Genomic DNA, 21,881 nt, shown 5'->3' with positions numbered 1-21,881 from the left:
TCTCGTGGGCTTGGGGTCGACCTTCGACTCGGGCTACTTTCCTTCATTGACGACGACTCGCAACTCAATGAGTGGGGGACTGATGATGGATATATTAGGAACGGGCTTGGGAGTGGTGAAAGGGGTCAAGGGCGGCAAATTATTGTATGGACCATGGTCCATACATTGTTACGTGGACCATAACAAAAAGTACATTTTTAATATACTGAATATACATTATACAATATAATGTACACTCAGTAAAAAAATAATGTACATCCCCTGAATACAATGTACATTATTTTTATACTGAATGTATATTATTTTTGTACTGAATATACATTATTTTACAGTATACAAAATATGGTCCACACAATAATGATTGGCCAAGGGCGGCCCCGGCACGGGCTGACTAAGGCCTCGGCTAGGGGACTCCCGCGGCCCGGCCAAGGTCGACCTCGGCGGGAGTCTACTTCAACCCGTCGCCCACGGCTGGGGCCTACCTCGACCCAGGGGCAAGGCTGCCCCGGGTCCTCGCGTGGACTCGGTCAAACCGCGATCCAACCGCCCCATAAGAATAGGGTGAACGGTTGGGAGGTTAGCTAGTATAAAAAGGGGATCATTGTCTTGTTGAGGACATCTACTACCTTGTCTAAATATCAAATATTCCTTGTAATTCTCCTACAAATTAAAAGACTATCAATACGAAAATTGTCCCTGCGATACATATTCATTGACTTTTTTTATCCATTATTTATCGGATTTAGTAATTCGGGTCCACCCGAGTAATTAAATCCATCAATGAATGTGGATAGGGACTTTCGCCAAAGTTGAAAAAGGTATTCTTTAACTTTCTCCTATGGTTTTCATGTCCTCAAGCAATTGACTTATCTGTTGTCCTAAAAGTTTCCCTTATTTTGAACCAGTGGTTTATGTCTGCAATCCATTGAACAGAGAGTGGATAACTCTGCAGTGGCATACTCTCCGAAAGACTAACACAACGCTATATTTGAGCCCTTCAAAAGCGGATAGATGTTTCCACTGATTTTCAGGTTGTCACAGTTTGCCAAACATACTTTGATGAAAGAGATCTAGATGAAGATGACGTTGACTTCTCTTTTAACATATATTCATCACGAACAAAAGCATGGACAAAATCTTGAGAGATTTGCGCATAATTTGCAGCACAAGGGATGTGCCATTGTTGAAGGAGTCATTTTTTGGCTTTCTAATGGCGACCCCATCATCGTCTTCAATCCCGAGAATGATCTGTCTTGCTTGGTTATGAAACCTTTCCCCGCTTCTGAGATCAATTCTACACCCGAAGTGTGCGTGGGAGAAGCTGAAGGCAGGCTGCAGTAAGTGCTAATCTCCGAGGATGGACTTCAACTGTGGAAACTCGATTAGGGGCGCCCAAATTTAGGTAAATTTTCGATAAACCGAGGTAATCGACGAAGTTCGGTTAATCGTTTTTCTTAAAATATATAAATAAATAAATATATAATCTAATATGTGAAATCCCTATAAATTTGTAATGTTGTTATGATATTGTTTTTGTATATATTCTTATGAATTTATAATTATATATATTATTTTAATTGAATTTATTATTATAAGTATTATTTTTAGAATTTAAAAATTTAGTTTAAAAAATTCGATTAATCGGTAAACCGATTAACCGAAAAAACTTCGATTTGGTTATTAATTCGGTAATACAAAGTTTGATTCGGTATTGCGGTTAACGGTTAAAATTTTAAAAATTTTGATTAACTTATTGAACACCTCTAAACTCGAGGATTGTTTTCATTTTGGACTCTACAGCACTTGAAATCGAGAAAGAGAATCCAAAGTGCATTGAAAGCTATCTCACAACTAACACTTTTCCTTAGATCAATCTTTTGTCATTCAAAGGATATGAAGTTGTTTCTGAGTATATAACTAACGTCTATGCATACAACTTTGACATCAGGAAAGCCAAACTGCTCTGCCCTTATTCTGCATTGGGGCCCAACTTACATGTTTGCTCCCATTGTGATTCCATACACAATGAGCTTGGTTCCACTCGGTTAATTGTAATGGCATTTTGCTTCTTTTAGGTTCACTTCCTAGACCACACCCTGAGCTTTTGGTGCCATTTCACTTGATTACTTGTGGTGACTTTCTGCTTCTTTTAGGTTCACCACTTCATAGCAACCACGGGAAATGATATATACATATATGGCTACTACATCAAATACTTCAAACTTTACTACAAAACTACAAAGTATGTTTGCTTAGCTTAGGTGTCACTTTCTTGTTCCCTCTAACGACGTCACATGCGGCCTTAGTTATTCTTTTCCTTGCAATAGCCCTCGCTTGACCCTCGAGCTAATGCTAATTTAATAATGGGATGACTAAGAAATTGACTAAGGCAAGAATCTCACAAAGAAGCTTAATTAAGAAAGAACTTAAAAGTTTTGGAAGGAACTTAATTACTTGAACTCATAGATTCTCTTGGATTGATTACAAATGATGCCCCCTTAGAGGTATTTATACTCATTCTACCTTCTCAATGGAGGGTGGAGATCTATTTGCTCCTACAGTTAAGATTTGTTCTCTAGAATCCTCTAAGAATCTCTACACAACCAAAAGAATTTCCTAATGTTCTAGAATATTTGAAGTATATCTACATCTTCTAGTGCTATGTACATGCTTCCAAACTATTCTACAAACTATGAGAAGTTGTGGGAAAGTCCAACATATGTCTCGAAGGATATAGGAAACCTCGAAAATGTGTAGCAAAGTGTCTCATGTGTTACATTAGGCCTATCTTGTTTCTTGGGAATTAGTCTTTTTGCAATATATCATACAACCTACTCAAGTTTTTGGATAATTAGTTTAACACCTATAGAAATTATAGTCATGTGTCTTTCTATCTTATTTTAAAGAATTCTAGTTTTGATATCTAATAGTCACATTAGACTCTTACGGAATACTAATTTAATGTTGAACCACTATTTCTCAAACTCTGTATGAAAAGATTCTCCTCGATAACTATTATTTTACCATATTGTTTGAACATAGAATATTGTTTAAAGAAAACGACATGTTTTTTTGAATGCAAGAAAACGACATGTTAATTCCTTCTTATCTCTAAATTTTTTTCGTAAACATGTTTGGAATGACGTTATATAGAATATATAAATCAAGTAAGTGTCATCATTGTGTCTCGAACCCGGGAGAGCAGATGATGACCTCCCATGCATTGCTTGGCTGGTTGGCCAACATTGCTAAAAATGACCTACTTCTAATAAGTTAAACCTTGTTACAATGTTTTTACTTGAAAGGTTTGTGCAAATATAACAATTCGATTATCAAATTGGTTGAAATTGGAAATTATGGACTACATTAACAGTTAAAAAACAATTGAGGAATCAAAATGGTGAATAACTCAATTAAATATTAATTTATTGAAATGTTCATCACATTTGAGACAAATGTTCAAGGACCGGACGATGTGAACATGAACTATAGCAATAGGAATTAATGACAGTATTGAATTTTAAATTTGGGGTGATCAGTTAGAAACCTAAAAACCTGTAATAGTATGAAATTGGCTAGTTTAAATTTTTTTTTGAAATTGGCTAGTTAAATTTTTTTTTTTTAAAGATTTGGTTCCCTAATTGTATTATCGTGTGCAGTTGGATGGTCTATTTGACACTTATTCCGTTTTTTTTTTTTTTTTTTTTAATCTTGTTTGGTTGTAACATAAATTAATTAGATAAATATATATTGTTATAGAAAAAATCATGAATTTATCATAGAGTTAATTACCGAAATGGTCCCTTGACTATAGCGAAATTACCAATTTGGTCCTTGACTATTTTTTTGACCAATTTAGTCCTTCAATTTTAAAAATCTTAACCAATTTGGTCCTCCGTTTGTTTGACCGTTAGTCAACCTAACTTGGGACCAAATTGGTAATTCGCTATAGTCAAGGGACCATTTTGATAATTAACTTTAAGGGTCGGCAATTTGGTTCAGTTTTCTCGAACCGTACCGTGCCAAACTAGTTAGATTCGGTAATATACGAACAACCGAATGATAATAGATTCTTGTATACCGAATGGTTCGGTAAAAACTTGAACCGAACTGAATTGTTCGGTAAAATTCGAACCGAACCGAATACCGTTTGAACTTTGGATTGCTATTTTGTTATATATTAGACTTTGGATATGGACTATGTAAATACCATAACAAATAATATAGAACTTTTGATAACAAACCATAAAGAAATCAAACAAAACATTTACGAGAGATACCCGTGAGAATATGAGTTGAACGGCAAAGCAAGCAGCAAGGGACTTGGATTTACTTTTTATTTATTATTATTATTATTATTATTATTATTATTATTATATTTTTATATAAAAATCAAACGATATTCGGTTCTATTCAATTTTTTACCGAACAATTCGGATCGGTTTGGATCGTTTTTTTATGGAACCGTTCGGTATACAAGAATCCAATATCGTTCGGTATATTACCGAACCAAACTAGTTCGGTTCGGTTCGAGAAAACCAAATCGAATTGCCCACCCCTAAAGTTAACTACCAAAATGGTCCCTTGACTATAGCAAAATTACCAATTTGGTCCCAAGTTAACGGTTGACTAACGGTCAAACTAACGAAGGACCAAATTGGTTAAAAATTTTAAAGTTGAGGGACTTAATTGGTTAAAAAATATAGTCAAGGACCAAATTGGTAATTTCACTATAGTTAAGGGACCAATTTTGATAATTAACTCTTTATCATATTAATGGAAGTTCATGAAATAATGCTAATAGGTTCCTAACCCACAAGGAGAAGTAAATTACATTAGCAATATTTTGTGTTGACCATGATTAAACTTATAATTATTTAAGTACTGTTGAGTCGTTTTGAGGTATAAATTTAAATTGATTGTATGATTGGTTATTGAATGAAACATTAAACTGCATTCAAAAAAAATAAAACATTAAACTACATACCTAACACCTACATCTACACATGTTTCTCTACAGTACAATTAATATATATACAACAAAACATTAAACATACGTGCTTCCCACAACATATCTCTTCATATAGTACGACGAGATCACTGTCGTTTGGCATTGCACATTAACACCTTATGTTGAAGCTCCGGCCGGCTATCAAGAACCACATAATAATGCCGGTGCCGAAACCTCCCCCCAGGCGACCAACACCCAACAATGCGGTGGCTCCTAACCAGTCTCCGGCGAGGCCGGCGGCCGCCCCAGTCATCCTGCAACAACCTTCTCACGGTAAGAAAGGCGGCCAATGGAAACCGCAGAAGCTCTTCCGCCGGGTCAAGTCAGTTTTCAGGTCGTTCCCCGTCATCAGCACTCCGTGCAAGATGCCGGTTCCCGGCGGCCGCCTCCAAGACGGCAACCACATTCACGGCGGCAAACAGATGACGGGGACGCTGTTCGGTTTCCGGAAGGGTCGAATCAACGTGAGCATTCAAGAAACCCCGCGAAGCGTCCCGCAGCTAATCCTGGAGATGTCAATCCACACGGATAAGCTCCTCCAGGACATGGGTTCCGGCCTGGTGAGAATAGCACTGGAGTGTGAGAAGAACCCGTCGGAGAAGACGAAGCTCATCGACGAGCCGATCTGGACGATGTACTGTAACGGCCGGAAAACGGGGTACGCCGTCAAGCGGGGAGCAACCGACGATGATTTGAATGTAATGCAGAAGCTTCACGCCGTGTCGATGGGCGCCGGCGTGCTCCCTAGCGAAAACGTCGTCGACTCGCCGCCGGCGGAAGGGGAATTAACTTACTTGAGAGCTTTCTTTGAGCGGGTAATCGGGTCCAAAGATTCCGAGACTTATTACATGATGAGCCCGGATGGGAACAGCGGACCTGAGCTTAGCATCTTCTTCGTTAGGGTTTGATTTTGCAATTTGCATGCATGCATGGAAATGCATGCTCGCTTTTTCTTTCTTTGTACGTCCTATGATGTTTTAGGGTTTTATCGTATGTGGTTAAGTTTGTTGAATATGATGAACCTAACTTGATGTTTTTGTTCACATTTTACATCAATAGCAACCCAAAGGACAACAAAGTTGATATATACATACACCTGCGAAAAAATATGTTTAATTTTTTTATAAAAAATATAAATTGACACACTGTTATTTAAAATATGTTAGATTAATAAGAAAAAGCATATAATTAAGATGTATTATTACTCAAAATAAGAGCACACGTGAAGGTTAAGGTTAGAGCCTTAATTAACAGATCTCCAGACTGAAAGAGGTGGAATTGTAGGCTGGCAACTGTCCCTACCATGACCTCTCATTATTACCACCCCACTATTATTTTGTTGACAAGGAAAAGAAAAAATAATTAAAAATAAATAAAAAGTGAACAAAGTGCATTTGATTGCTACCGGTAAACAGACAATAAAGGTTCTAATGAATCTTCAGAGGGATCACTTTTTTTTTTTTTTGCACCTGACAATTTTGCCCTTTTTAGTTTTATTCTTTCTCTTTTTACTTTTCTTCTTATATAATATTTTTCCAACAATAATTACTAGAGTTCAAGATTCAAATCTTGTGGCCTATTTAATTTCAAAATGCTTCACATTCAATACTTCTTTTTCAAAAAAAAAAAAAAAAAACACTTAGTAGCTTGTGAAAAGACGAGCAATAATATATATTTATATTTAAAAAAAAAAAGTACTCCCAACTCGTACAAAGTCACACAATTTGTCATTTTCCAATGTAGCTATTTTGCGTGTGACTAATTTTTTATTTTTTATTTTTATTTTTTTAATTTAAAATTTTAACTAACGAAAAATTCACCACACTAGAGGTGACAAAAAATGAGTGACTTTTGCAATATTGTTCATTTTAAAAAAACAAAAAAAAAATACAATTAATTGAATTTGAGTAAAGAATTAATGTTGTTATTTGATATACCGGAGTATTATTTATTTATTATTTTAATTTTAATTTTAATGTTATTATTGATGAAGAGTGTGGGTGGGCAAATTGGGCATGAGGAAATGATGTGAAATATCTAAAAGGTAAAGGAAAGTGGAAGATATTGTATTGAAATTGGGGGCTACATCTGTCTTTACAGCAAATATGAAGGCAAAAGCGAGCCAGCAAATTTCAGCCATGAATGGAATGAAAATGATGGTATTATAGGGTCCCACACACTGCCATCATATAACCAATGGCCTTGATCTAATCTCAACTGAATTTCACCAGAATTTCGTTCCTGGCTGACCGAGACTTTTCTGCTTTCCGTTTAAACCTAAGCCCCCCAGTACCAAACCATTCTTCTCTGTAAATACACGAGGGAGAGAGCCACAACGCCTCATCACACACACAAACCCATCTCTTCCAAACCCTCAAAGGTATCATCTTTGCTCTCTAATTTCTCGAAAAAGGTTGATTTTTTTTGGCTGGTTCTTGATGGATTCACTGCAAATGTTTCTTTCTTTGGATTTGTAATTATCTTTTTGTTCAAGAAATGGTTTGATTATGGTGTCGATGAATTTAGGTTCATGGATCTCCGAATGGGTATCTTGAAAATGAATGAAATGTTCATTGCTTATTGAGTACTATTTGATTTGAAATGATTTGGCATTTTCCTTTGTCTGCTATTATCTGGATTTTGATTGGAGTATTAATTTTGGGCATTTCTCTTCTTTTTTATTTTTTTCCCCGGGATTGCGTATATGGTTTGTATATGAAACTCTGAGATTTGGGCATTTTGTTTCTGGAAACAAATGGGTTTTAATGTGTACCAATGTATCATTGCACTTTAGTGTAGGGGTACCTTTATATGGTTTGTACCCCTGGTATGTTGAAGTAGATCATATCATTGCCCTTCCCTTTTATAATAGAAATCTGTAATAGGCAATCATGGATTTTCTTCATTCTGTACAATTTTGTTCAACCTTCCAGGTTTGCATTTGAGATCATGTTATTGTGATTAGTTTTGTTGAAACCTGTATTAGTTTCTGTATTTTCATTTTTAGGCCTGCTGATGTTAGGTACTCCTTTGAAGTATGTAATGGGGTTGTTTCTTGAATCTTGACAGATATTAGAAGATGGCCGAAGGTGAGGATATCCAGCCTCTTGTCTGTGACAATGGGACAGGAATGGTCAAGGTAAGCCATCTTAACATCTAATATAATCTAAATTTGGGCTTTAGAAGCTGATCTTGAATTTATCTTGAATTGCCAGGCCGGATTTGCTGGAGATGATGCTCCAAGGGCTGTGTTCCCCAGCATTGTTGGACGCCCTCGTCACACTGGTGTGATGGTTGGCATGGGCCAGAAGGATGCCTATGTTGGTGATGAGGCTCAATCCAAGAGAGGTATTTTGACCCTAAAGTACCCGATCGAGCATGGAATTGTCAACAACTGGGATGACATGGAGAAGATATGGCATCATACCTTCTACAATGAACTTCGTGTGGCTCCAGAAGAGCACCCAGTACTTCTCACTGAAGCTCCTCTTAACCCAAAGGCTAATCGTGAGAAAATGACACAAATCATGTTTGAAACCTTCAACACCCCTGCCATGTATGTTGCCATTCAGGCAGTTCTTTCCCTTTATGCCAGTGGTCGTACAACAGGTAAGCCACACAGTTCCCATTTATGATTAGAGTCGGTGGGAAGAAAGATGGAGTTTTTTCTTTTCTTTTTTCTTTTGAACTTACATAGTAGAGTTTGTAATTGTTGCCAGGAATTGTTCTTGATTCTGGAGATGGTGTGAGCCATACAGTTCCCATTTATGAAGGTTATGCCCTTCCACACGCAATCCTGCGTCTTGATTTGGCAGGGCGTGACCTGACAGACCACCTGATGAAGATATTGACAGAGAGAGGCTATTCTTTCACCACTTCTGCGGAGCGTGAAATTGTGAGGGACATGAAGGAGAAGTTGTCCTACATTGCCCTTGACTATGAACAGGAGCTAGAAGCATCGAAGACCAGCTCATCTGTTGAGAAGTCCTACGAGCTCCCTGATGGGCAGGTGATCACCATTGGTAATGAGCGGTTCCGCTGCCCAGAGGTTCTGTTCCAGCCCTCGATCATTGGGATGGAAGCTGCTGGCATTCATGAGACCACCTACAATTCTATCATGAAGTGCGACGTGGATATTAGGAAGGATCTGTATGGAAATATCGTCCTCAGTGGTGGTACCACCATGTTCGGGGGCATTGCTGATAGAATGAGCAAGGAGATCACTGCATTGGCTCCAAGTAGCATGAAGATCAAGGTTGTTGCTCCACCTGAGAGGAAGTATAGTGTTTGGATCGGTGGATCTATTTTGGCCTCCCTCAGTACTTTCCAGCAGGTATATTACATCTCTTAACTCCATGTTTATCTTTATTTCGAAGATGTTAGGCACTGTGGATTTATTTTTTTCTTCTCTGTGACTGCAGATGTGGATTGCAAAGGCTGAGTATGATGAGTCTGGTCCTTCCATTGTCCACAGAAAATGCTTCTAAGTACTGCATGCTGGCGAGGGCGATGGAGAGGTTACAGGATGTCTTAGGGAGATTTTTTCTCATTAAATTGATTGCGGACTAGTGCTGCTGCTTCTTATTTGTTTCTTTTTTCTTCTTTTTCTTTTACACATTACTCGGTATCTTTCTTCTGTTCCTCTTTTTTGTTTTTGGCCGAGTTTTTGAAGGTTTGATCAGCGGACATAGGAACAAAGTCATGCCAAAGTTTTAATGTTGATTTTCATGGGATTACTATGTAAGAAGAGTTGTGTTCCTTCTAAATGTTGCTACCTGTTTTGGTTTTTGATAAAAATGGTGTTTCTTGAATATCAAAGTATTGTCATATGATATGGTGCCTACTCTTTTATGACTCTCAGTTTTGTTCTTTGAGACTTAAGAATATATTATACTTTATTTCTTGCCTGATAAGACTAACCTAGTTAAATCTCTAAGTCCATTCCGTGTAACAAAACAAACGAACTTTATTTTCCAACAAAACAAACGAACTGTAAACTAGGTACCCTTATCCCTATTTTCTTAGTCAACTAGTAAGTCTCTTTCTATCATTATTATTATTTTGGTAACTCCATATATTTTTGACTCTTTCAACCAATTATTTCGCATCACATTACTCATAAATGTCAAGGTAAACAACAACAAAGCTTCAATATGCTGCTACATACATTGACCTACCCAATTATATTATATTTAATTCTCCACTTGGCATTATGGAATATTTACACCAAGAATTCATAAATATCTGCTAGCCAATATGTTCTGGCAGCTTGACTTTGACCTTTTCTTTTGTGCCCAAATTAAATTAAATATAATGTAAATAATAATAATAATAATAATAATACTGGACTATATATGTCATACATAGAAACACTTCATTTTCTGTATCCAAAAAAAAAAAAAAAAAGTTTGAGATAAGAAATTAAACTAAGATGGAGTATAAGCATTTCAGCCACCCTCACACACTAAACCTGTTCAAGGTGCAAGAAGGGCAGCAATGTCGCTGCCATGGCTGCCAATCCCTCTGCTACGACTCCGTCTACGCCTGCCGGAGCTGCCATTTCTTCCTCCACGACCACTGCGGCAACGCCAACCGCTACCTCAACCACCCATCGCACCCCCTTCACCCTCTCGTCCTCTTCCCGGCCCCAACTTACTGCAGCGGCTCCTTCTTGTGCAACGCCTGCGGCTCGCCGGGGAGCGCTTTTTCCTACGGCTGCGCGCTTTGCGAGGTTGATCTCCACCTCCACTGCGCGTTCTTGCCGCCCAAGGTGACCCACAAGGCCCACCAGCATGATCTGATCCTCAGTTTTCCCGCCCCGGGGGGTCACAAGGAATCGGTTGATGAGTACTGCAAAATATGCACCAAAAAGATGGATTCTAAGCTCTGGTCTTATTGCTGTGCTAAAAGTGATGATGAATGTGATTTTCGCGTCCATACTTTCTGCGCCACCACGGAGGTCAAACCGGGGCTGTATCAGGACCTGGAGTCTGAACCACCGCCGGCGCCGGCGCCGGCTACAAACTCAGGCGGTAATCAGAGTCAGGGTGAAAGCAGTAGTTGTGGTCAGCTAACACCAGATGAGGCGGCGGCGGCGGAATTATATTCGCTTCAACTTCAGATGCAAATGAACCAGAAGCTTGCAGAGATGATGGCATCATTCAATCTGAGTCAGTTTGTCTGAAATGCAAGTGTTCTTGTCTAAATTAATAATTGTGTACAACTTTTTTTTTTTTTTTTTTAAATCTTGATTGCATTTCTCTTAGTTGATCTACAAATGGCATCAATACAATAAGAAGAAGAAGAAGAAGAAGAAGAAAATAGTCTTAGTAAACGAACCAAACTGCAGACCATTCAAAGGTTTGACCAGGTTGTTCTACTATATTTATGAAACTGTTCTCATTTTTTTAAAATTAATTTTCTTATTTCTTTTAACCGAAAAAAAATTATGTGATTTGACAAGATTAACTTTAATTTATTTTTGTACACTTGTGTTCACCGCAAAATCAATTTCTCCATGTCAGCAACGCTAAACTATCAATTTATTTTGAATTTATTAACCAGAGAAGCTAGATCTTGAGTAACTCGAGCTCGAGCTCGAGTCAAAATTGAGCCGGACTCAAGCTTTAATTTTTGAGCTCGATATCAAACCTATTTATTGTTTATCGAGCCCGAGTTCAAACCAGGCTCAACTTGTTTGCATCCCTAGTTGAAAGTGTGACAAATTGTGTGATTTTGAGAACCATGTTTAGGGTGTTTTGTCCTAATTCAAATAGTTTTATATTATAATTGATGATAACAACTTAGTCATGAATATGCCAATAGGGGAGGATCAATGATGCTTGCATGCATTATTATATTATATGTTTTTGTAACAAGAGCCCTCGTTACATCCGCTTAAAGACGACTCAAAAGAGGGAGAAGCCATAGGATACCTCACAAATGAAATGTGAGATTTCCAATGGAAGATGAGAGGGAGGAACGATTGATGGAACATTTCAGCCACGGTCATCTGTTGGTGCTGGGCAATCCGCCGCCGGAAGGAAACCCAGTCTGCCATGGCTGCAAAACCACCATTTTTCCGGCGAAACCCTGTTACATGTGCCGGAAATGCTCCTTCTTTCTTCATCAAGTGTGTTTCGGCATGCCCAAAAACGTGAACCACACGGTTGATCCACACCCACTAGACCTCTCGTCCCTGAAAATCTCGGCGCCCTGCAAGGCCTGTGGGCAATCAATCTCCACTTTCTATTACGGCTGCGTTAAATGCCAGAGTTTTTACCATGTCCTCTGCTTAGCCATGCCGCTTTCTGTCAAAGTCCCCTCGCACCCCCACGAGCTGACGCTGGAATTCTCGCCGCCGTATGATTTCCGGTGCGACTTGTGCGCCAGGCCCTGCTACGCCGCCCACGCCGCCGCCTGGCTCTACCACTGCGGCCTGTGCGAATTCGACGTGCATATTTCCTGCGCCATCACCAACAGAGGCGCGCAGTTTCTCCACGAATCCGGCGGCGGCGGCAGGGTGGAGCCGTGTTGGAGCAAACGCCACGAATTGATGGAGTTGCTGTGGAGAGGAATGAACAGAGAGCACCTAGAAACGCCGGCGAAACTGGAGGACATGGCCGCCACGCCTAGCTACCAGTTCAGCGACGCCTGTTTTTCCATTGATTTCGCCAAGTCGGTGTTGGACGATGAGGACTTGACTACAGGACGGGAAGGAAAAACCACCGCCGGCGGATATGTTAATCTGCCCAAACCGCTCACTCCTCATCATCATCATCATCATGCTCAAAAGCCATCACTTGACTCCATGAGTGAGAGTTCAAAGAAAGAGCTAAATGTCAAGATTTCTTCTCCCATTAGCTCTCGAGTCTGGATGGAGATAGACCCAGAGAGCAAAAAGGATTTCCAGACACAAAAATCTCAAAATGTAAGCATTCATCAATTCATTTAATTTCCATTTTCCAGTAAGTACAATTCTATACTAGACATATTGAATCAAGGTTAAATTTCAGGTAAAAGAAAGGGGATTTTGTTGCTGGTAATTTTTGAAGATTCAGAACCGGGGGCTACGTGAATTGAAGGTGAAGGTGAAGTCGATCAATTCATCAATATATGGGGAAAAATCAATGTTTTTTTTTTCCTCCTTGTGTAACGATTACAGACTGACAATGTGATACCATAAATGTTGAACATATCATCATAAGATTGAATAATAAATATTTCAAACATATTTAATTAGTTAGTGTCTTTAGATTTTGGATCCGGTGAGGTTACCTTTGTCAGGCGAGGGGGTGAGGCTTGATCTGGTGTGTTTATTTGGGTTTTTGGATGGATTAGATTTGGCTGAATATAATGCCTTGTGCGTGTGATTTATTTGCATGTGGGGGTATTGTTGTCTTTTTGGTAGTGTCTTAATTAGGGTGTAATAATTAATTAGCAGATTTTATGGGCTTGTGCACTACTTAATTATGGTATTGTATCGGGTGTGTGCAATTTGTTTTTCCGTGTGTGCATTTGGCTTCAATTCTTTGTTATGCTGTGTGTGCAATTTGTTTTTCCGTGTGTGCGTTTGGCTTAAATTCTTTGTTATGACGGGTATGATCAATCAGCGGTATGGTTGTGGTTTTTGTTGCATGTTGATTCCTTTATTCAATTTAAAAATTAATGAACAGAAGTTTGCGTTGTATTATGAAGTTTTTCTGTGTGCATTTTATGTGTTCGGCTTGTGCGTTGGGTCACAAATAGGTTGACAAGTTTTCAGGCCAAATATCTCTTATTTGGACTGTCAACTAGAATTGAGGCAAACTTTTACCATATTTTTATAGCTTGGTTTTTGTTTTTTTATGTAAAGTAATTTTGGTATGTGTATTTTAATTGTAACATGTAATGATCTATTAACTGTTGGTGTGTTGTTATTTTATATATTTATTTGGTGTTTTTTGTTGTTATGGTCTGTGCGGTTGGGGTTTACAAGGGGTGTGTGTGTGTGTTTTTTTTTTTTTTTTTTTTTTTTTTTTTTTTTTTTTTTTTGGGTTTAAAAAAATTTACACTGGATTCTAGTAGGTCTGACGTTTGTTCGGTTTAGTTTTTGGGCTTCTGCGTTGGGTTCTTAACTCAACGCACCGACTTAACTAAATGGCTGCACAGACAGAACATAACCCATAACACACTTCTATTAAGGTTGCACATACCTCTTTCCGGTTACACCTTCATTGTTGAGGAGATATCCCACTGCAAAACACTATTGCTGAGTACAAATGTTTAAATACAACTCACACTCTATCAACAATAATTTATAACCGTAAATATATTATTCAACACCATAATTAGTTGATCATTAGCATGAAATATATTCCAATCTATTCCTAACCATATATAGCTCTAATATTACAATTACTTATACACCCTTATACATAGACTACTACCATAGATGGAAAATAAATCTCTTTCAATCTCACCCTTTGATATGTTATGATTTAATGGATGAGATGAGGCCCCATTATCTCACCCATCTAAGTGACCTCATGGGACCCGAAGCCAGTGTATATATATATATATATATATATATATATATATATATATGAGTAAATATCAGTCAAGGTCTCTCGAGTTTAGTGGTTCAGTCACCAATATAATAGTCCTAAACTTTCGTTTTGACTCTTCGTGATCTTCTGAATTTCAAAAATGACCTCTACTAGTCTTTCCGTAAAACTTCTCCGTCTCAATCGTGAAATGTAAGGGTATAATAGGCTTTTCGTTTATTTCCCACCCAAATACACATTCAATTGATCAAAAATTAAGAAAAAACTCATGCCTCCCATCGAAGCAGGCTAATTCCACAATTGCAAAGAACTTTCACAACATTACTCGATCATCATATTATGGATCATAGTTGTACATAAATACTTACCCAAGCCCACAATAAATATTATGTTAATATACGAAAAATATACCATCGTTATACCCTACACTACGGCGCGCGTAGCACTGTGCGCCACGCGCCTCCCAAAACGACGTCGTTTTGGGAAGCGCGGTAGGAAGTTACTGTGATTATGTGTATTTGTTCACACAATTATGTGTATTTGTTCATACAATTATGTGTATTTGTTCATACAGTTATGTACATTTTTTATACAATTATGTACATTCTTTTTATACAATTATGTACATCCGAATCAGAAAATTGTGTGTATTATGTTAAGAGTTGATGTGTATTATGTTAAAAATTTATGTTTATTATGTATTATGTTAGATTATGTGTATTATCTTTTAAAGAGAGTATGTACATTTTGTTATATAATTATGTACATTCATGTATATAATTATGTGTATTCTAGTATAACATTATGTACATTTTTGAACAACGGGTTTTTTTTTAAAGAAAAAATTATTGCCATTCACTGGGGCGGGAAATTTCAAAAAAATTAAAAAAAAAAAAAAAATTAAAACGACGTCGTTTTGCATCTGGGCGCACAGTGCAACGCGCGCCGTGGTGTAGGATATAAATTGCCAAAAATATAATTAATTTAAATAAACTAAATATGCCAACTACAATGGAGTGTGATGACACACCATTTGCTTTCTTGCCTCCCAAATATTCAACAAAAGATCTTGATGCATGTCATCCTTTTGTTAGTCATTTTACAACTAACTCAGAATCACATTTCAAAGAAACACATTGATATCTCTTATCTCAAACAAGTTGAAGTCTTTTAAAAAAACAGTCCAAACATCTACTTCGATCTTCCTGACTATATATGATATATACCAATATTGTAAGTGAAACATGTATCACATGGTATCATGGAATATCTAATTTGTACCCCATAACTAGTCTTCCCTCCATTATTGCAACTTCAACATGTATGTGTATCACCCTAAGGCTATTCTTATCCTTGCAATATTCTCTCATTTTTTAAAAGTGGACTCTACTTTTACCTAATCAAAATTACAATTCCTTCATGATTTATTCTACACATCCATAATACTCTTTCACTTTTAAAAGCGGTGTCACTTTCAATAAATAAATATATTTATATATAATAATAATGATAAAATTTTAAAACAAAATACAAAAGTTGCTATTTTACAGTTTTTCAGAAGTGTGTGTTGCAAGCTTGTGTTCTAGCAATTCCGATCCAAGCTTGCAACACACTTGACAAGCAAAGAAAAAGAAAAAAGACTTTAGTATTTTCCACATCAATGTGCAAATTAAATCTCATTCTTTTAGAGATGTGGTTAGCCTAAGTAAACTATTTTGAGACTTTTTCATTTTCGTGATTAGTTAAAATCTAATCTAATTTTAAGTTTTTAACACTAGAGGATATATCCTTAAAAAAAAGTCATTTATTTCATTAATTTATTTTTAAAACTCAACATATATATAATATTGTGAGAAAATCGCACCATTCCTCTAATGCCAAAAACATCCAATTGTGATTGCAAATATTAAATACCACTAGTTCGGTTGGTTTCATTAAAAGCATGACTTTAGTATCTATTTTTTCTCACAAAATGTAAAATTCTCTCGATCTCAAAATTTCACTTTGATTCGACATAATAATAAAATGGTAAATCTCAGTTATTTTTTTTTAAATAAAAGATTAATTCATTAATCATGTAAATCTCAGTTACTTAGTAACTCATTAGGTAATAATATTAGTGTCCGGTGATTATAAATAACTCATCACATTGGTGCAAGATCAATTTCTCTTATATGGAGTGATGTATGTTACTCCATATTAATTTATCAAAAAATTTAAGTAAAGATAGTTTAAGGGGGCGTTTGGTTCAGGTTATATTACATAATCATGGGAATATGACATTCCTGAGCTTAGATTCCTATGTTTGGTTCATACTATCTGAGGGAATATAACATTCCCACGGAATGGAACATTCCCTCCACATAGGATTTTGAAGGGAATGTGATTCCCTTCCTTTTCTTAGGTAATGTGAGATAACCTTGGATATTTTTGCTATTTTCATTCTAATTATTTAAAAATATATATTTTATGTTAGCTTACACACACACACACACACACACACACATATATATATATATATATATATATATATATATATATATATATATATATATATATAAAGATAACCCTAAACCAAACATAATTATATTATATACCTCAGTCTTAACCAAACACAGGAATCTAACATTCCCAGTAATCTAACATTCCCAGCAATCTAACATTCCCTAAGGTAATCTAACATTCCGTGAACCAAACGGCCCCTAAAGGTAAAAATTAAAGTTAACAAATGGCGATTAAGCACGAGTGTTCGACATCGTCCATGTGGGACCCAAATAAGTATTACCCACATCGTGTGTGTGCTAGCATGCAGAGAATCAAGTCCCTTTCTCTCTCCCTCTCTCCTCCGATGCCCAGATCCCTTTTTTTTTTGAAAGAAAGTCATAACATTAATTCATCAAGTCCGTAGACAAAGCATTACAAAGGAAAGGTGGCGGAATAGAAAGCCACTCGGAGCAACCAGAACTAGAAACGGCATATCTAGCTATAGCATGAGCTACACCGTTCGTTGATCGCTTTACAAAGGATAAAAACACATGCGAAAAGTCGCACAATACGTTTTTAATATCACTAAGGATTACATGGAAAGAGGATTCTCCTATACTCGATTTGAGACTGTTGACCACTTGAAGAGAATCCGTCTCAACGCTGACTTTATTCAAGTTTAGTTCTTTAATCCAGCTCAGTGCTTCCCTGATCGCAGTAGCTTCAGCTTCCCTGGGTGAGAAAACACCATCCCATTGAATTCCTCTAGCTGCTACAAAAGTGCCGTGTTCGTCTCTGATGACGCACCCAAAGCCCATCTTGCCGTTGATTGAGTCTATCGCTGCATCGACATTTAGTTTGTGAAAACCTTCCTGTGGTTTTGACCATTTAGGTTGCACAGTAGTCGACTCCTCATTAACTGGTAAGGATGGTAAGGCTGCTTCTCTCCAATCCTGCAGATACTTCGAAGCTTTAAAGACAATGGTCTCTGCACTTTGAATCCTCTTGTTGTTCCAGATCTTGTCGTTTCTTTGCCTCCAAATTTCCCAGCAACACACGATCACTGTGCATAATTGATCCCTAGGCAAAGATGATGATAGAAAGATGAACCATTCCTGGACAGATGAGAAATGAGCAGAGTTCGGTTGGCACCCAAGAATACTCCAGCATTGTCGAGCATGAATACAATCCACAAACAAATGCCATGCAGATTCCGTCTCTTGGTCACATAAAAGGCAGCACTCTCCACAATTAACTCTCTTGGATATTAGAAGATCCTTGGTTGGTAGACAGTTAGTGCATAACTGCCAAATGAAGATTTTAATTTTGGGTGGAATTTTGAGAGTCCAAATAAGAGTCCACTTCATTCTATCTTCTGCCCTTAATTCACCATTCAAAACTTTGTAGCAGCTTCTCACAGTAAAAACCCCATCATCATTCGGATTCCAGATTAGCTTGTCCTCTGTCTGGTGTTTTCCCAGCGGAATTTTTTGAATAAGATCTGCATCTCTTGTATCAAAGATCTCTCTAATAGTTTCCATGTCCCAGTAGCAACTATCAGAGGTTTTTAGGACGTCCACAGTTGCATTGTCCAGAAAAGGGTACGGGAAAGAAACAATCTGTGGATTATCGGTATCAGGCAGCCAATTGTCACCCCAAATCTTGATCTGATCTCCGATGCCCAGATCCCTATTCTTCAGACTTCAGAGAGAAGTACCCATGAAAAATCCGGTCATTCAGAGGAGTAGCAAGCATTTCCTAGTCCGCCTCGCGACTCATAAGGCCTCAAAATCCAATCTTTTGCGCAAAGGTCTCTCTCTCTCTCCTCTCTCTCTCTCTGAATAAACTGCAAAGTTTGTGTCTTTATCGATAAAGTGAGACCTATGTTCTTGAATTTCTAGCATTTTTGAATAGCAAGTGTCAATCATGGTTTTTGAGTTCGAGTACTGAAATTGATTCCATTTTGGGTCAGAATCTAGCTGAGCCGTTTGCTTTTCGCGTGATAAAGCTTTTTTCCCTTTTTTTCTTATTATTGTCAGGGCTTTCTCCACCAAACACTTGTTTTTAATTCAGCTCAGCATAAAGAATTCCTATGAAGTTGGAGGACAAAAAGTTATGGCTCTTATTCAATTTCACCACAGGATTCTGGGTTTTGTTTTTTCTTGACTGAATCACTTAGGGCTCTCCACTAATCCACCGGAACTTACCTGGGTTTCCCAGAAGTAGGAGTTAGGTTTCGATTCAATTATAGAAGAACCCAGGGCTTTGAATTGATTGATTTCAGTGAGCTGAGGAGTTTAGGGTGTTTTTAGTTTTAGGAAATTGGATATGGGAGAGGAGACTGGAAATACAATGAACCTTGATCTTAACTTGGGACCTGTTGATCATCCCCATGATGATCAATTCCTAAGATCATCTCCCCCACGCATTACTTTGGAGGAATTTATAGTTTGGGAAAGGCGGCAAAGGAGACAGCGATGGCGGTCTATGCAGAGAGAACCCCCTGTCCCACCTGAAACCAGAAATCTTGCATTGGAATTGATTGGAGGAGGGAGTGGATCACAAGCTGGCGAGGCGAGTTTTACTTCCGAGGTGCTGAAAACATGTGATGATAGCAATGGCTATTTGAACGATGAGGCTTCGAGGAAGAAGGAAGAAAACGAAAAGGCTAACAGTGATGAAATTAGCGTCTTTGATTGCAATATATGCTTGGATTTGGCTCAGGAGCCTGTTGTCACTTGTTGTGGGCATTTATTTTGTTGGCCTTGTCTCTATCGGTGGCTAAATCTTCATTCAGATGCGAAGGAATGTCCGGTTTGTAAAGGGGAAGTGACGATGAAGACTATGACTCCAATCTATGGCCGTGGGCGTAGTATAAAAGGAGGAGGAGTTGAAGGAGATTCCAGTCCTAAGATTCCTCACAGACCTCAAGCTCGTCGCTTTGAGAGCTGGAGACAAACCATTCAAAGGACCGCATTCACCTTTCCCATGGAAGAAATGATTCGGAGGCTTGGCAGTAGATTTGATTTGGCCCAAGTCCAGCCTCCTAATCCCGAAGACTCCCGGGAATCTCCCGAGAGGCGCAACTCGCTGCTGGCTCGTATTCTAACCTCGAGGGGAATGCGTAGAGAACAAAATCAAAATCCCGTGCCAACATCCGATGATGCAACAGTTGACCTGACAGATCCTAGTAACTCCGATGCGTGGGACAGTGGGCGACTCCCATCGCTCTTGCGAAGGATATCGAATCCAAATCGAGATCGGGATCGAGCTCCTAGTATTTCTAGCCTTGCATCTGCATTTAGTTCTGCTGAGAGGCTGGTCGAGACATACTTTCGAACCAACCCCTTCGAAAGAACCCAGGAGCAGCATCCGCCAGTTGACGACCGAGATTCTGTATCGAGTATCGCTGCCATGATTCACTCCGAGTCTCAAACAGTTGACACTACCATTGAAATCGACTCCACAGTGTCTCTCACTGCATCATCTTCCGGGGGGAGGAGAAATAACGACGCTGGTAGAGTTGCAGACGTTGATAGCGGAGATTCACGCCCGCCCAGGAGGAGGAGGCTATACTGATATCTACACTCTCCTCATTCAAGTTCAAGGCTTAAGAATTCGGAATCCCATTGCTTTCTTCTTCGTGATCATCTGCGGGCTTTGCAATAGAATGCACTATGTGACATGTTAATACTGCCTTTTAAAGTGTAATTTGTGACTTCTGTGGATCTGTTCTCTTGTTTATTGCAATAAGAAGTCAGTAATAATCATAGTAGGATGGATTCATGTCTGTTGGTTTGATACAATAATTATATTTCTGGGATCTGTGTGTCACCTGAATTCTAATGCTAATGCTAGTGAGACCACATGGGATGGGATGGGTGTTCAACATTGACTCTTTGGTAAGTTTGTTTTTTTGTTTTTGTTGCATTTATGGGAAAATTATACCATGGACTAGGGAGTTGCAAAAATCGCGCCTAGGCGCTAGGAGGCCGCCGCGAGGAATGGCCTCGGCGGCCTCTTACGCGGCCGGCCGCCTAGACCGCCTAACCGGCCGGTTCGGCTAATTTTTTTTTTTTTTTTTTTTTTTTAAATGTCAGAAAAGTTTCGGAAGGCATAACTTTTGACTCGGTTGTCCGATTCGGACAATTTTTTTTTTCAAATCGCGTATTTTTTCGAGATCTATACACCGCAAACAGCCAAAGGCGGTTTGGTCCACTAATTTCTCAAAAAAATGCTTCTTTAGCTCTTTAACTTTAGTTTTTTATGTATTTAGATGGTTTAAACAATCTTTTGAACAATCTTACGACCACTTTTGTAAATAGTTTCTAAGAAATAACTATGAAAATCTTATGTTTTAGTACTAAATTTTGAAAATTTTTAATTTTTAATTTTTTTTTAATTAAAAAAAAATAAAAAAAATAAAAATAAAATAAAAAATCGGAGGCACCCCTTGGCGCCTAACGTTTTTTACAACATTGATAAATGTTTAACTTTAGTATACTGAATGTTCATTTTTAATGTATCAATAGTTCACTTTTTAGTAGTATACTTGAAAATGAATGTTTAGTATATAAAAAATGAAACTTAGGAAAATGAACATTCAGGGCTCGTTTGGTTCGCGGAAAATATTTTAAGGGAAGTGGAATTGGAATTCAATGGAAAAACAATTACTAGGAAGATGAATTTCATCGTTTGGTTGGGGGACCAAAATTTACTGGGAATACTAATTCTATCGTTTGGTTAGATTTGGAATTGTAAGGAATAATGAGTATAAAGACCTATATGGCCCTGAATTTTTTTTTTTAAGGGGAGACGCGCGTTTTATTAAAACGACGTCG

At 38.0% G+C, this 21,881-nt stretch overlaps 5 protein-coding genes across 6 annotated transcripts; all 5 read left to right on the top strand.

The window, feature by feature from the left end:
• The first annotated feature begins 5,169 nt into the window (after positions 1 to 5,169).
• Positions 5,170 to 5,919, top strand: LOC109161683 (protein MIZU-KUSSEI 1). Its single transcript, XM_019310173.1, has one exon. The coding sequence runs from the start codon at positions 5,170 to 5,172 to the stop codon at positions 5,917 to 5,919; it is 750 nt and encodes a 249-aa protein (XP_019165718.1).
• A 1,301-nt stretch (positions 5,920 to 7,220) lies between these two features.
• On the top strand, positions 7,221 to 9,843 carry LOC109162144 (actin-12-like). Its single transcript, XM_019310857.1, has 5 exons — positions 7,221 to 7,391; positions 8,081 to 8,150; positions 8,227 to 8,620; positions 8,731 to 9,344; positions 9,433 to 9,843. Exons 2-5 carry the CDS (start codon positions 8,091 to 8,093, stop codon positions 9,496 to 9,498), a joined length of 1,134 nt encoding a protein of 377 aa, XP_019166402.1. The 5' UTR covers positions 7,221 to 7,391; positions 8,081 to 8,090; the 3' UTR covers positions 9,499 to 9,843.
• A 599-nt stretch (positions 9,844 to 10,442) lies between these two features.
• On the top strand, positions 10,443 to 11,195 carry LOC109161682. The gene has a single exon (XM_019310172.1). It carries the CDS (start codon positions 10,443 to 10,445, stop codon positions 11,193 to 11,195), a length of 753 nt encoding a protein of 250 aa, XP_019165717.1.
• A 540-nt stretch (positions 11,196 to 11,735) lies between these two features.
• LOC109161796 lies at positions 11,736 to 13,242 on the top strand. Of its 2 annotated transcripts, none has more exons than XM_019310305.1 (2): positions 11,736 to 12,941; positions 13,027 to 13,242. In XM_019310305.1, exons 1-2 carry the CDS (start codon positions 11,973 to 11,975, stop codon positions 13,054 to 13,056), a joined length of 999 nt encoding a protein of 332 aa, XP_019165850.1. In that variant the 5' UTR covers positions 11,736 to 11,972; the 3' UTR covers positions 13,057 to 13,242. The 2 variants fall into 2 exon arrangements, with proteins under 2 accessions (XP_019165850.1, XP_019165849.1); XM_019310304.1 differs by having other exon boundaries at positions 13,015 to 13,242.
• A 5,467-nt stretch (positions 13,243 to 18,709) lies between these two features.
• LOC109161793 (E3 ubiquitin-protein ligase rnf146-like) lies at positions 18,710 to 20,824 on the top strand. Its single transcript, XM_019310302.1, has 2 exons — positions 18,710 to 18,850; positions 19,080 to 20,824. Exon 2 carries the CDS (start codon positions 19,369 to 19,371, stop codon positions 20,617 to 20,619), a length of 1,251 nt encoding a protein of 416 aa, XP_019165847.1. The 5' UTR covers positions 18,710 to 18,850; positions 19,080 to 19,368; the 3' UTR covers positions 20,620 to 20,824.
• The last annotated feature ends 1,057 nt before the right edge of the window (positions 20,825 to 21,881 follow it).

This window comes from Ipomoea nil, unplaced genomic scaffold (genome assembly GCF_001879475.1).
Source record: "Ipomoea nil cultivar Tokyo-kokei standard unplaced genomic scaffold, Asagao_1.1 scaffold2926, whole genome shotgun sequence".
Taxonomy (NCBI): Eukaryota; Viridiplantae; Streptophyta; class Magnoliopsida; order Solanales; family Convolvulaceae; genus Ipomoea; species Ipomoea nil.
This window is presented reverse-complemented; position numbering and strand designations above follow the sequence as displayed.

What these genes read in the sequence shown, in the direction of transcription:
- LOC109161682 (XM_019310172.1), top strand. Translation starts at nt 10,443, where the DNA reads ATGGAGTATAAGCATTTCAGCCACCCTCACACACTAAACCTGTTCAAG.
- LOC109161793 (XM_019310302.1), top strand. Translation starts at nt 19,369, where the DNA reads ATGGGAGAGGAGACTGGAAATACAATGAACCTTGATCTTAACTTGGGA.
- LOC109162144 (XM_019310857.1), top strand. Translation starts at nt 8,091, where the DNA reads ATGGCCGAAGGTGAGGATATCCAGCCTCTTGTCTGTGACAATGGGACA. An exon ending in ATGGGACAGGAATGGTCAAG is followed by an intron (nt 8,151 to 8,226) that starts GTAAGCCATCTT and finishes TTGAATTGCCAG; the next exon opens with GCCGGATTTGCTGGAGATGA. An exon ending in CCCTCAGTACTTTCCAGCAG is followed by an intron (nt 9,345 to 9,432) that starts GTATATTACATC and finishes CTGTGACTGCAG; the next exon opens with ATGTGGATTGCAAAGGCTGA.
- LOC109161796 (XM_019310304.1), top strand. Translation starts at nt 11,973, where the DNA reads ATGGAAGATGAGAGGGAGGAACGATTGATGGAACATTTCAGCCACGGT. An exon ending in AGACACAAAAATCTCAAAAT is followed by an intron (nt 12,942 to 13,014) that starts GTAAGCATTCAT and finishes TATTGAATCAAG; the next exon opens with GTTAAATTTCAGGTAAAAGA.
- LOC109161683 (XM_019310173.1), top strand. Translation starts at nt 5,170, where the DNA reads ATGCCGGTGCCGAAACCTCCCCCCAGGCGACCAACACCCAACAATGCG.